The sequence below is a fragment of the Nannospalax galili genome, unplaced genomic scaffold (genome assembly GCF_000622305.1).
Source record: "Nannospalax galili isolate Female #2095 unplaced genomic scaffold, S.galili_v1.0 scaffold553, whole genome shotgun sequence".
Lineage (NCBI taxonomy): Eukaryota > Metazoa > Chordata > Mammalia > Rodentia > Spalacidae > Nannospalax > Nannospalax galili.
Genome location: NW_008336313.1, coordinates 3753491 through 3765020, shown reverse-complemented (window position 1 = coordinate 3765020; position 11530 = coordinate 3753491). Strand labels below are relative to the sequence as shown.

The window sequence follows — 11530 nt, the reverse complement described above, 5'->3', positions numbered from 1 at the left end:
CTCCCTCCCTTCCTCCCTCCCTCCCTCCCTCCCTTCCTTCCTTCCTTCCTTCCTTCCTTCCCTCCCTTCCTTTTTTCCTTTTTTGTGCTGGTTATGAATCTGGAACTTCATGCATGCAAAGCAAGCTCTTTACCAATTGAACTATATCTCCAGCCTGCAAAAATGCTCTTAGTCCCTCCCCCATGGACTTATTGTAAGAAATATATTTTGTTAGCAGTGTATGACTTGGAATCAGGACTCAGCAATTGGCAACTAAGATTAATGTTAGTAATAGTAGAATGTCACAAGTAGTCACTGAACCACTTCTGTTTTCCATAACACTAGCTAGGATGCTCTGGTCTGACTCTGATGACCCTTTGGCTCCTGTGCTTAGCATGCCACCAAGGGAGAGATGCAGATGGGATGTACCAGTCCCAGCTCTGCTGCTGTTTTGGCCTCTTCCGTTGGGTGGTATCTTGACAGCCTTGTAATTGGCATGGTGTTTTCTGATGCTCCGTGACTACAGGAGCATTCAGGCTGAAAAATGGCATTCTCCAGTGTCAAACCACCTGGGATCAGGCTTAGTGTGTGGACTGTGGCTCCCCAGAAGATTGCAGAAGGAGCTGGCACTAATAAAATTCATAATTTGGAGGAGGGTGTTGTGCTTTAATGTTTTTCCTCCTTTAGACAGAGTACATGCTTTTAAAAAATTCTAATAATGTGTTTGCTTAGTAGGATATAATTATATATCAAGTAAAGATATAATTATGGAGCACTTTAAATTAATATTATTTACTTGATTGATTTAATGATTCTAGGGCTGTTAGCCTATTGTGCTAAGAACAATTTAGCTAGCTTTTAGCTGAGACTCATTTAAAATATTGATGGTTGGTATGTGGGTGGGTAGCACACAGTTTTTAAAAGCTTTAAAAATATTACCTGGGAAAATAGATTCTTTTACTTTCACTCTGTTGTAGTCTAAAAAACATCCCAACATTTTTGATTCACCCGTCCTTTCCTTGAGATATTATACATGTTGGGGCTGGAGAGATGGCTCTGCAGTTAAGAGCTCTGCTGCTCCTGCAGAGGACCAGAGTTCAATTCCCAGCATCCATGCTGGATGCCTCACAACCACCTATAACTCCAGCTCCAGCATGTCCAATGCCCTTTTCTGGCTTCTGTGGGTACCCACACCCACATGTGCATACATGCACACAGACATATGCACATACTCATAAATAAGAATAAAACTAATCTTAAAGATATTATACATGTAGACAAATCCTATTACAAAACAGATCACCAAATGGGGTTCATTCCTTTCTTTGTCTATTCATTTGCACCTTTCTCCCCAAGAGCAAGCTAGACATTGAACAGTGACGTCACAAAAAGGAAGCAGTAATACTTTCTTTTCTCACAGAACTCATTAGCCATAGAGGGAGACAGAAACAGCCAATCAGTGCAGCTTGGCAAAAACAAGACTTAATTCCCACAACAATCCTATAATACTCACTTGCACTTAGCACCCAAGAGAAATGAAACTTGGGTAAGTCAGTACAAGTAGTTAGTGGCAACTCCAATGTGGAAACCTGTCCTGTCTTTAACCATCCTGTTTTACCAAAAAAAAGACAAAAGAGGAAATGACAAAAAACTATGATGGATGAAAACAGACCAGGACATAGGTACAAAGATGAGTTTGAGTTTTGAAGGGCTAATAGAAGTTATTAAGGGAGGAGACACACAGAAGACAGGAAGCAGCTTGTAAAAGCTGCACTTTTCTTCTGACAGCAAAATTTACCATCTTAATTTTTCAACTCTTTAATTCAGAAAGCCATGTCTATTCTTTGAAAAAACACTAGTGGGGAATCTACTTGAGGACTTAACAATGGATTCAACACAGCCCTGAATCGTGTTGGTTAAAAGGGACAAGCCACTGTGGAGTCTAACCTGACAGGTCTGAGCCAGCACCTCATGGATCCTTTAGTAGTTGTGTTAAGCTTGTCACACACTTTGTTTAATATGCAGCACCTGTTAGTCCCAAGTGTATAGAAATATAGGTAACCTGGAAGGTCACTTTTATCCCACAGTCATAGAAAAAATGGCTATGGATCAACCAAAAAGAGCTGGCTGCCTTGGCAGACCTAGAGAAGGAAATTCCTATCTTTGCTTTCTGAGGTCAGTGTGCAGAAATCACAGCTAGTTCCCCATTTATATTTTGATTGTTTTTATATTATATTTTGCTATTTCTTATCACCAGATTGTTATTTAGTGAGAGGAAAAAGGTCAACGGATGAGATTCCTCCTGCCTCCTTTTCCAATGTGGAGCAAAGGGAATTTGAGGTGCTTGAGGTTTTCTTAGGCTGGGGCTGTCTGTACCGCGCAACTCCCCATAGTGATGGCATCCCCATGAAACTTCTTTCTCTAGGAGTCCATTTCAGTGAATGACACTTGTTTCTGGCCATTCAAGCTAGATACATGGGTGTTATCCTACCGTTGACCCCTGTCACCATTCTCTTTTAAGTATATCTCTAATGCACTCACCACCACGTGAGTGGTCACCAAGACCACTTTTATTCTCGAGTCACCCAGAATATTTGCATCCCATGACCACTTAACTAGACAAAGCTATCAACAGCTCTTCCTTTGCCTCCTACCACCTCACCAGCCTCCTGACTGGTCCTTCTGTCTTGATCTTGTAATTTTCTACAAAACACTGTGAGAGATCTTTGGAAAGTGCAGATCCCAGAGTGAGTCTCCTCAAATATCCTCCCACTTTCTTTTTGATGTGCACACATGTGCGTGATGGTGGGGGGGGTATGAATGCATGTATCTATGTGTTTGTGTGTGTGTGTGTGTGTGTGTGTGTGTGTAGGCTCAAAGTTGATGTTGAGAGACTATTTTGATCACTCTCTACTTTATCAAGTCAGGGTTCTTAGCTGAACCTGGGGCTCACCAATTCAGCTAGTCTTAGCTAGCCATTTTGCTCCCAGGATCCCACAGAATTCTTTAATTTAAAAAGTTACTGTATTAAGTCAGAGATTTCCTGTAATCCCAGTACTCTAGAGGCTCAGGATTGAGGCAGAAGGATTGTGAATTCAAGGCCATCCCGGGCTATGTACAGAGACCCTCGTCTTACAAAAATTACTGTATTAAGCTTCAACTCTTCCTACATTTAGACCTTGTTCCCGACTCTGCCTGTCTGTCAAAAGGAGACACTGTACCACTTGCAGAAGCTCGGTGTGGTACATGTTTATGGAGATCTCAACAAATCAGTGTATTAAGCTCCTCTTCCTGTGTTTAGGCCTTGCTCCATATATCTAAAGGAGACACGACACCGCTTGCAGAGATTCATGAAGTTGCTGGGAGGATTTATTCCCTTTCTCTTTCTTCCCTTAGGTCTCAGAGTGCAGCTGGCCCCTCAGGCAGGCCCCTAGTCTGCACAACCTCTTTGCTGTCTGTCGGAATATGTACAACTGGCTGCTGCAGAATCCGAAAAACGTCTGTGTTGTCCACTGTTTGGTGAGCGACCTTTCCTTCTGCTGGTGGTGATGGTTTGGACAGATAACATCTGAGCTCAACAGTGTTCACTGAACCTCTACTTATAGGTGAAGGAATGCCAGGGGATTGAAAACAAGGGGAGGATTTATGATTCTTGGCGGGGTTTTGTTTTGTTTTGTTTGGAGACAGGTTCTCACTATGTAGCCCAGGCAGGCCCTGAACTCATGAAAATCCACCCACCTCAGCCTTCTCATTGCTAGGATTACACATTTGTGCCAAGTACCTGATTTTATTCTTGACTTAAAGCTTAGTAAGTGTTAGAGAGGCATCTGTGTTCATAGCCCATATAACGCAGGGAATCTAAAACGTGCCAAGTATTAAAGAGGTAGAAAAAGTTGTGGGCATGCAGGTAAAAATGCACTGAGTTTTGTAATAAATAAACGAATCAACAAACACATTTATTTTTTCTTACTATTTGTGTTTGAGTAAAAATAAGAGGAAGTGGCATGTATACCCTTGTGAGCACTTTCCGGTGGGGCTGATGGGTTTTCTGGCTTGGCTTCCTAGAGCCCTTTTCTCCTTCCTCTCAGCCTCTTACATAGCCCTTAAAACTGAACTTCCAGCAAAATCTGACCCTTCAGTGTTTTTCACAACACAGACATTCCCACTGTGCATCTAAATGTCACCCGTGGCATTTATATACATGGCACCACCCCAAGCTCTTCCCTTACCCATTTTCCACTGGTCTGTCTCTTACAGGAAGGAACTTCCTTCTTACTAAGACACAAAAGGTCTGAGTAAGTGGCTGTGTTCGCAAAAACATGGAGTCTGAGCGTGAGCACTGGGAATGGTCCATTGCTTCTAGAAGCTTCACAGTCATTTTTGTTGTTTTGCTGTGAGGCTACTAGCTGCCTTTTCTTTGCCGTGAGAGCCAGGAAGCAAGGAAGATGGCTGAACTTTTTTACCTTTCTGCTTTGACTCCCAAATGTTTGGCATCAAGGCAAAACACTTGGTCTCTGTAAGCCTTTAATAAACATCAAAGGCTGCAGGGCTTTCCTTTAGGATGGCAGCAGAGTACACAACCAACAGATTACTTTTAGGGACTGACAGCCTTAAGTGATTCTCACTTTATTTTTTTCTAAAAGTTTGGAGAGGCTAAATGCTCCCAGCTTTCACTATGCAGTCATAAAGAATAAAAACCCAAGGGGGAGAGGATTCATATAGGGACTCTGTTGGGGACCCAGAAGGACCTGAGGCACCAGCCAAGGCCTCACTGACCACCAGCCGGTGGTCAACCTGAACTACATCATGCCTAGCTTGCTGCTCCTCATGCGTAAGCTCTATAAGTTCATCAAGAAAACCCTGAAGCGGAAGCAGATTTGGCACAGAGTGAAGGAGGTTCAGAAATTTCTCAACAGGGTGAGAGAAGGATCGTGGTTTTGGCAGATGACACCTTGTCGATTGTAGTGTATGGCCACATTGCAGTTACATTTGAGGACTAGAACTTACCCTGTCTGTATCCCCTCTAAGATGAACTTGGGAGCAGCTGCAGACTCCAAGTGTCCCATCCACGTGATCATGCTGAAACCCCATGAATACCAAAAGGCCCCTACCAAGTGCCTGCCAGAGGTGCAGGCCCAGCCACCACCCTTGTGAAAGCCTTGAACAACAATCCAGCACCTCTTCCAGAAGCTGCACCCTCAAGCTAGCAGGGATAACTGATAAAGTTGACAGGTAGTGAGGTCGCAGGCAGCCTCACAGTGCTTAACATTAGCCCATTCTCAATACTTAAATTCTGTGACAAATTGCTGAGAGAACAGGGAGATGCAGTTATGGATTCCTTGTTTTCTATAAGGAAACAGGAAGAAGAGGTGCCAGGTAAGTAGAGGATTTCCCTTTAAAGATAAACAGGGTTGGGACTGGAGAGATGGCTTAGTGGTTAAGAGCACTGGCTGCTCTTCCAGAGGACCCACATTTGATTCCATTAGTGATCAACAGCTGTCCATAACTTTAGTTCCAGGGGGACCCGACACTCTCTTCTGGCCTCTGTGGGTATTGCAACTACATGCAGGCAAAACGCGCATACACATACAATTAAAAAAAAGATGGACATGTTGATACTGCAGGATTATGGGCCTAATGAGTCTGATGGCACTGTAATGACTGTGCATGTAACAAAAGTCTTAGATGAGGGCCGGAGAGATAGCTTAGGGATTAGGAACACTGGCTGCTCTTGCGGAAGACCTGGGTTTTGTTCCCAACTCTCACAATCCAGGCTAACAACCATCTATCACTCCATTTCTAGGGGACTTGATGCCTTCTTCTGATCTCCATAGGCATTGCATGACACGTGTACACTTATCGATACATGCTGGCAGTATACTCATACTCATAAAATTAAAATGTAATAAAATATTAAAAAAAAAAAAAACAAGTCTTAGAAAAAGGAAGTCCACATGGGTTCATGTCAGTGCAGCACCAGATCAACTGAACACATGTAGCAAGGCAAGTCAAGTTGACTAATTGAGATCATTGACTGAGTTGCTTGAGACTTCCCAATTTCTTGTAGTTAAGATCTTTGTAGCCACTGAAATCTGGGTTGGGTTATTTTGTACTTATGGGCTGTTGCTGAAAATCTGCTTTAAAAGGTCCTCATCAGTGTCCTCATGGGTAAAGATTTTATTTGGTTACTTAAAAAATCATCAATTTTGCTGAAGATATAGAAGTCAAGCTTATCAGTTTTCTCAGAATTGGGATGGTCACATAGTGAACCTGGAATTTAAAAGATTTGTTTTAAAAATTTCACTTTACATGTATGTGTGAATGCCTGGTACCCTCAGAGGTCAGGAGAGGGCACTGGATTCCCTGAACAGGAGTTACAGGCAGTTGTGAGCTACTTGATGTGGGTGCTGGGAATAGAACCCAGGTCCTCTTCAAGAGCAGCAGGAGTTCGTAAATGCTAAGGTATCTCTTCAGCCTATGAGCCTAGAACTTCAAAGATCTTAGAATGTGCTGGAGAGAGGACCCAGTGGTAAAGAGCGCGTGTACTGCTCTTCCAGAGGACCTGAGTTTGGTTCATGGCGCCCACATGAGGTGACCCACCACTGTTTGTAACTCCAGCTCCAGGGAATCCAACACCCTTTTCTGGTTTCTGTACACATGTGGCAGACATATACACACATAGAAATTTTTTAAATGTTAAAAAAAATTTTACAGTTTTGTTATTTAATAAAACCTAACAATGTGATATTAAACATAGGATAAATGTGTAGCTAGATTTTTTAAAAAATTGAACATAACTGTCCATTAGTTTAGCAGGTCCCCTGAGAATGAGCTAGGGGTTTCAGTGGCTACGAAGATCAATATGAGCCTGTACTATGGCTTGTCTGCATTTATACTAGTTTGGTCTGGAGCTGTGTTAATGAAAGCACAGTGTCTACACCAAGGGCAACGTATTTCTTCTCTAATTCATCAGAACCCAATCCACGCTTTGCATTTCAAGTCTGGACAACACACTGGAGACTGATATTTTAAGTATCAAAGGGAAGGAACTGGCTTTGACCTGGAAAGCAGGAGTTCTGAGGGAAAGGGAAAGCATTTCAGAAATACAAGAGGTTGCCAGAGGAAGAGGAGCAGGTTTGTTCTTACTTCACAGAAGGAAGAATGAAGATTGTTTAGTAGAAGCTGTGGAAGAAAAGCCAGGTGTCGTGGTATACTCCTTTAATCCCAGCACTTAGGAGACAGAGGCAAATGCATCTCTGTGAGTTCGAGACCAGCTTAGTCTATATAGTGAATTCCAGGCCAGCCAGGGCTACACAGTGAGACTTTGTTTCAAAACAAGCTAAAAACAAAACAAAACCGTGGAGGAACAGACTTTAACTCAGCATAGTACGGGAAACACTTCGTAAATTGGGGTGGGCTACTTCAAATAGAAGCAATATCCCTTTCACTTAGTATATTCTAGAAGAGGCTAAGAAACAGCCATCAGGAGTGTCACTGAATGTCATCTTAGCTCAGGCTGTTGTAACGAGCATATCACAGACCAAGTGCCATAAATAGTAGAAATTTTGTTTCTCATAGAAACTGGATTTGTTTCTCATGGAGACAGATTGGAGATTGTAAGCCAAGTTCAGGGTGTTTGCAGATCCAAGAGATCAGACTGCTTCCCAGACACATAGCTACCTTTGCCTAGCATCTTCAAGCAGAGAGAGAGGGAGAGAGAAAGTAGGAGCAGGGAGCAGGAGAGAGAGGGAGAGGGAGAGAGAGAGAATTTATAAAGACCCTTACCCTCATGACCAACCCTAATCTCCACTTCCAAATACCCTTACATTAGGAATTAGCATTTCAATATATGAATTTTGGGAGAAAACATTCAGTTCATAACAGATTTGTACAATAAATGTGGTTTGTTTTTCTATTACTGAAGGAGCATACAGTTTGGGTGAAATACATATATAGCGTATTCCAAAACCCACATTTGCCTAGAGCTCTTTACCTGAGTGCCAAGGTATTGGTTACGATCCCGTAGTGCCAAGGTGTACTTTAATTTCAGCAAATATATGCAAGTCAGATTTATTCTGGTGGACTTGTGGGTTAATAGAAAGCCAGTTTTATCTTTAAAATGCTGTCCTTGCTGCTTTGTGATTTAAAAGGGAGGACAGATTTATTTTTCTTTTGAAGTGAACAGTTGAGACGCGAAAGCCACCCCTAGTTAGGAGGATTCCTCTCCTTTTTCTCTATTAGCTGCAAGTAGGCTCCTCCCTGATTTGACATTTCTGATGTCTTCTTTGACAGGATGGACGGGCGGCATCATCAATTCTGATTGGTGCTATGTTCATTTTCTGTAATCTCTACGCTACGCCTGGCCCGGCTGTTCGATTGCTCTACGCAAAGCGACCAGGAATTGGTCTGTCGCCATCCCACAGGAGGTATAGTAAGCGAAGTGCAGGGCCAGCACGTGCATGGTTTAATTGGTATCTTGGACTGCTAAAGATTGTCCTCGTGGGAGCTCTCTTAACTTTCTTCTAGTTGATGTGGTATTATCCCGAGCTGTGACCACATGAAATGTGAGAATATTGGGTTTTCATAAATTTCTTAAGTCCCCATTTGAAAGTTAGTGATTTTAAAACTAGAAGGAAACTTTAAAGGAATACCGATACTTTCCTCATTCACTAGGCGAGGCAACTAGACTGAGAAAGGATGTGAGGAACTCAGGTCTAAAGTACCCAATTGACATAGCTAGACCGCTGCCTCCATCCCAAGCTCCCAGTTCCTCCCTGTTTCATGATTTAGACTTTTACTAAAAAGTCACCATGCGAAAATGAGAAAACACAGAATAGGGGTTTTAAACTCACTTTTTCCTATGACTGAGCGTCTTAGTTAACTTTCTATTGCTGTGATAAAAACACTGACCAAAACCAACTTGGGGAGGAAAGGGTTCATTTGGCCTACAGCTCATGGTCCATTCTCAAGAGAAGCCAAGGCAGGAACTCAGGGCCGGAACCTGGAGCACAGACCATGGAGAAATGCTGCTTACTGGCTTGCTCCCCTGGTCCATGCTCAGCCTGCTTTCTTATACAATACAGGACTGCCTGCCCAGGGGTGGCACTCTCCACAACAGGCTGGACCCTCCCACATCACTCAGTAATCAAGAAGATGTCTCACAGACATGGCCACAGGCCAATCCAATGGAAGAAATTCCACAGTTGAGGTTCCCTCCCACAGGTGTGTCAAGTTGACAATTGAAGCGATCCAGCACACTAAGATGTAGGAATTATGAGTATAATAGATAATATAAAAATAGCTTTAAAAAGAAAGCGCCTTTGAGATAACTGATTTATTCTCTATAGTTAAATTTATTCCCGCATTTGTTTTAAAATTCCATCTTCTTAACTTTGGGAGACTAAAAGTTCTTCTCAATTCTAAAATCTATCTGAATCAGCCTTTCATTGATACATTTAATCTGTTAGACACAGTAGGAATAGATGTTGAAATACTGAGCTAGTATAAAGCTCCCTTAAGCCTTTTGATTGAACAAACGCCCCATTATCAGCTCTTTGGGGTGGTATAGTAGTGTCAGCTGATACAAGCTTTCTTAACTGTCTGCGTTCTCTTTGGTGATTAATATTCAAGCAATGTAAGTAGACTCTTAGTGTATCTTGATGTGCAGGGACAAGCTTCCCAGCAGAGATTGCCCAGTTCTCTTGGTGTGATGGCCTACAGTGGCAGTCTTCTCTTTCAGGTACCTGGGATACATGTGTGACCTACTTGCAGATAAGCCCTACCGCCCACACTTCAAGCCTCTCACGATCAAGGTGATCACTGTCAGTCCAATTCCTTTCTTCAATAAACAGAGAAACGGATGTCGCCCTTACTGTGATGTGCTGATTGGAGAAACTAAAATATATTCAACTTGCACAGATTTTGAACGAATGAAGTAAGTTACAATGCTTCCTCTTCACTTCTTGTATACTGCTTTATTCCTGTGTAACTTGGATTATATTCTTCCTGCTAATCACTGCAACATGTGATTTTTCTTAAAAATTTCAACATGAGGCATAATCAAAGATGGAGACAACTGAATGTAGAGATGAGTCTCCTTTATACACAGAGTGGGACTGTGTTCTAAAGGATGGTACGCTGGTACCCTCTCTGACAAATGTTCAGATGGTGGGGTGGGGGACAGAAGACTTGCACATTTAAGAAGGAGATTCAGAGAAATCAGGTGAATGGTGATGTAATTGAGGAATTTATAGGATCCATAAAGATCAAGTGCCAGTGGGAGGGCCTCAGGGTTTGGGGAGAAGGGAGTGTATCGTAACCTAACACAAACTTAGTTGAGAATAGGTTGAATTTGGGAGTCAGTATTCAAAACCCTCAATGAGCATGGTGTTTCTGGTTTTATACTGATCTTGGGTAGACTTTACTGTTCAAGTTAGGAAAAGGTGACTGTGTGAGGCATGATGATTTAAGGAAAGCAAGATCTGCCTGGAAGTCCAGGTGGGGTAGATTGTGTCTGGTCAGTGCCCTCCCAGTGCAGAACCAGTATGCCTCTTGTCCACACTAGTTACATTCCTACCTTTGCACAAGCCTGGGAAAACATGCCCTTTAGTCAAAGCCACAGAATATACCTGTATCAATGTGACTGTACCAAATCGGACACTCTCAGTGTGTTTCTGGTCTCTGTTTAAAGAGAATACCGTGTTCAAGATGGGAAAATCTTCATCCCCTTGAATATCACTGTACAAGGCGATGTTATCGTTTCCATGTACCACTTGCGGTCAACCATTGGCAGCCGACTGCAGGCTAAGGTAAGCTTTTGAGAGGAATTAGATTGGAATCAGATTGTGAGCTCAGCTAAGTTTCTAATTTCTGAGTCTTTTTTCCATATCATCCTGGACTTAAATGACTTGTGGGTTTAGAGTGAGAAAGACCCCTTAAAATCTGCTGAAGTCCTTCTTCACTACCTAGGGGAGGAAATAGAGATTGAGACAGGTGGGGACTTGTAGGATGCCTGCCACCCAGAAGGTAGCAACCTGGGACTTTCAGCAAACCACATTCTTTAGAACCTGTGCCTTTCTTACAGTATTCTGTTGAGGGTGGTAGTGGGTGAATTCACTATAAAGTAAGAGATTTCTACTATTTTTTTTAATTACCAAGATGAAATTCATATTACACAAAACCACCTCTTTTAAAGAGTACAGTGCGAGGGCTGGCAAGATGGCTCAGCAGATAAGGATGCTTGCCACCAAGCCCCTGACAACCTGAGTTCAATCCCTGGAAATCACATGGTGTGAGGAAACAATTAACTCCTACAGTTATCTTTTATCGCTGCAGTTGGCTTTCCTGTGTAACACATACACAAATGCAGACACACACACAATAAGTAAATAATAAATAAATAAATAAATAAATACATAAAATAAGAGTGCAGTGCAGTGATTTTTCATATATTCAAAAGGTGTGGCTATCATTATAATTCTCTATTAAAGAACATTTTCTTCACCCTGTAAAGAAACCTTGTACCCACTAATAGTTGCTGCCCGTCCCTCCC

General features: G+C 42.4%; 1 protein-coding gene across 3 annotated transcripts in view; it reads left to right on the top strand.

Annotated features, from left to right (window-relative positions):
* Dnajc6 (DnaJ heat shock protein family (Hsp40) member C6) overlaps positions 1 to 11530 on the top strand; it is a 178655-nt gene that overhangs the window by 128422 nt on the left and 38703 nt on the right. For all 3 annotated transcript variants that reach the window (XM_008831060.3, XM_008831061.3, XM_008831059.3), the window contains 4 exons: positions 3376 to 3498; positions 8272 to 8405; positions 9719 to 9913; positions 10670 to 10787. In XM_008831060.3, the coding sequence (XP_008829282.1) occupies positions 3376 to 3498; positions 8272 to 8405; positions 9719 to 9913; positions 10670 to 10787 (570 nt within the window). The remainder of the gene's footprint in view (positions 1 to 3375; positions 3499 to 8271; positions 8406 to 9718; positions 9914 to 10669; positions 10788 to 11530) is intronic.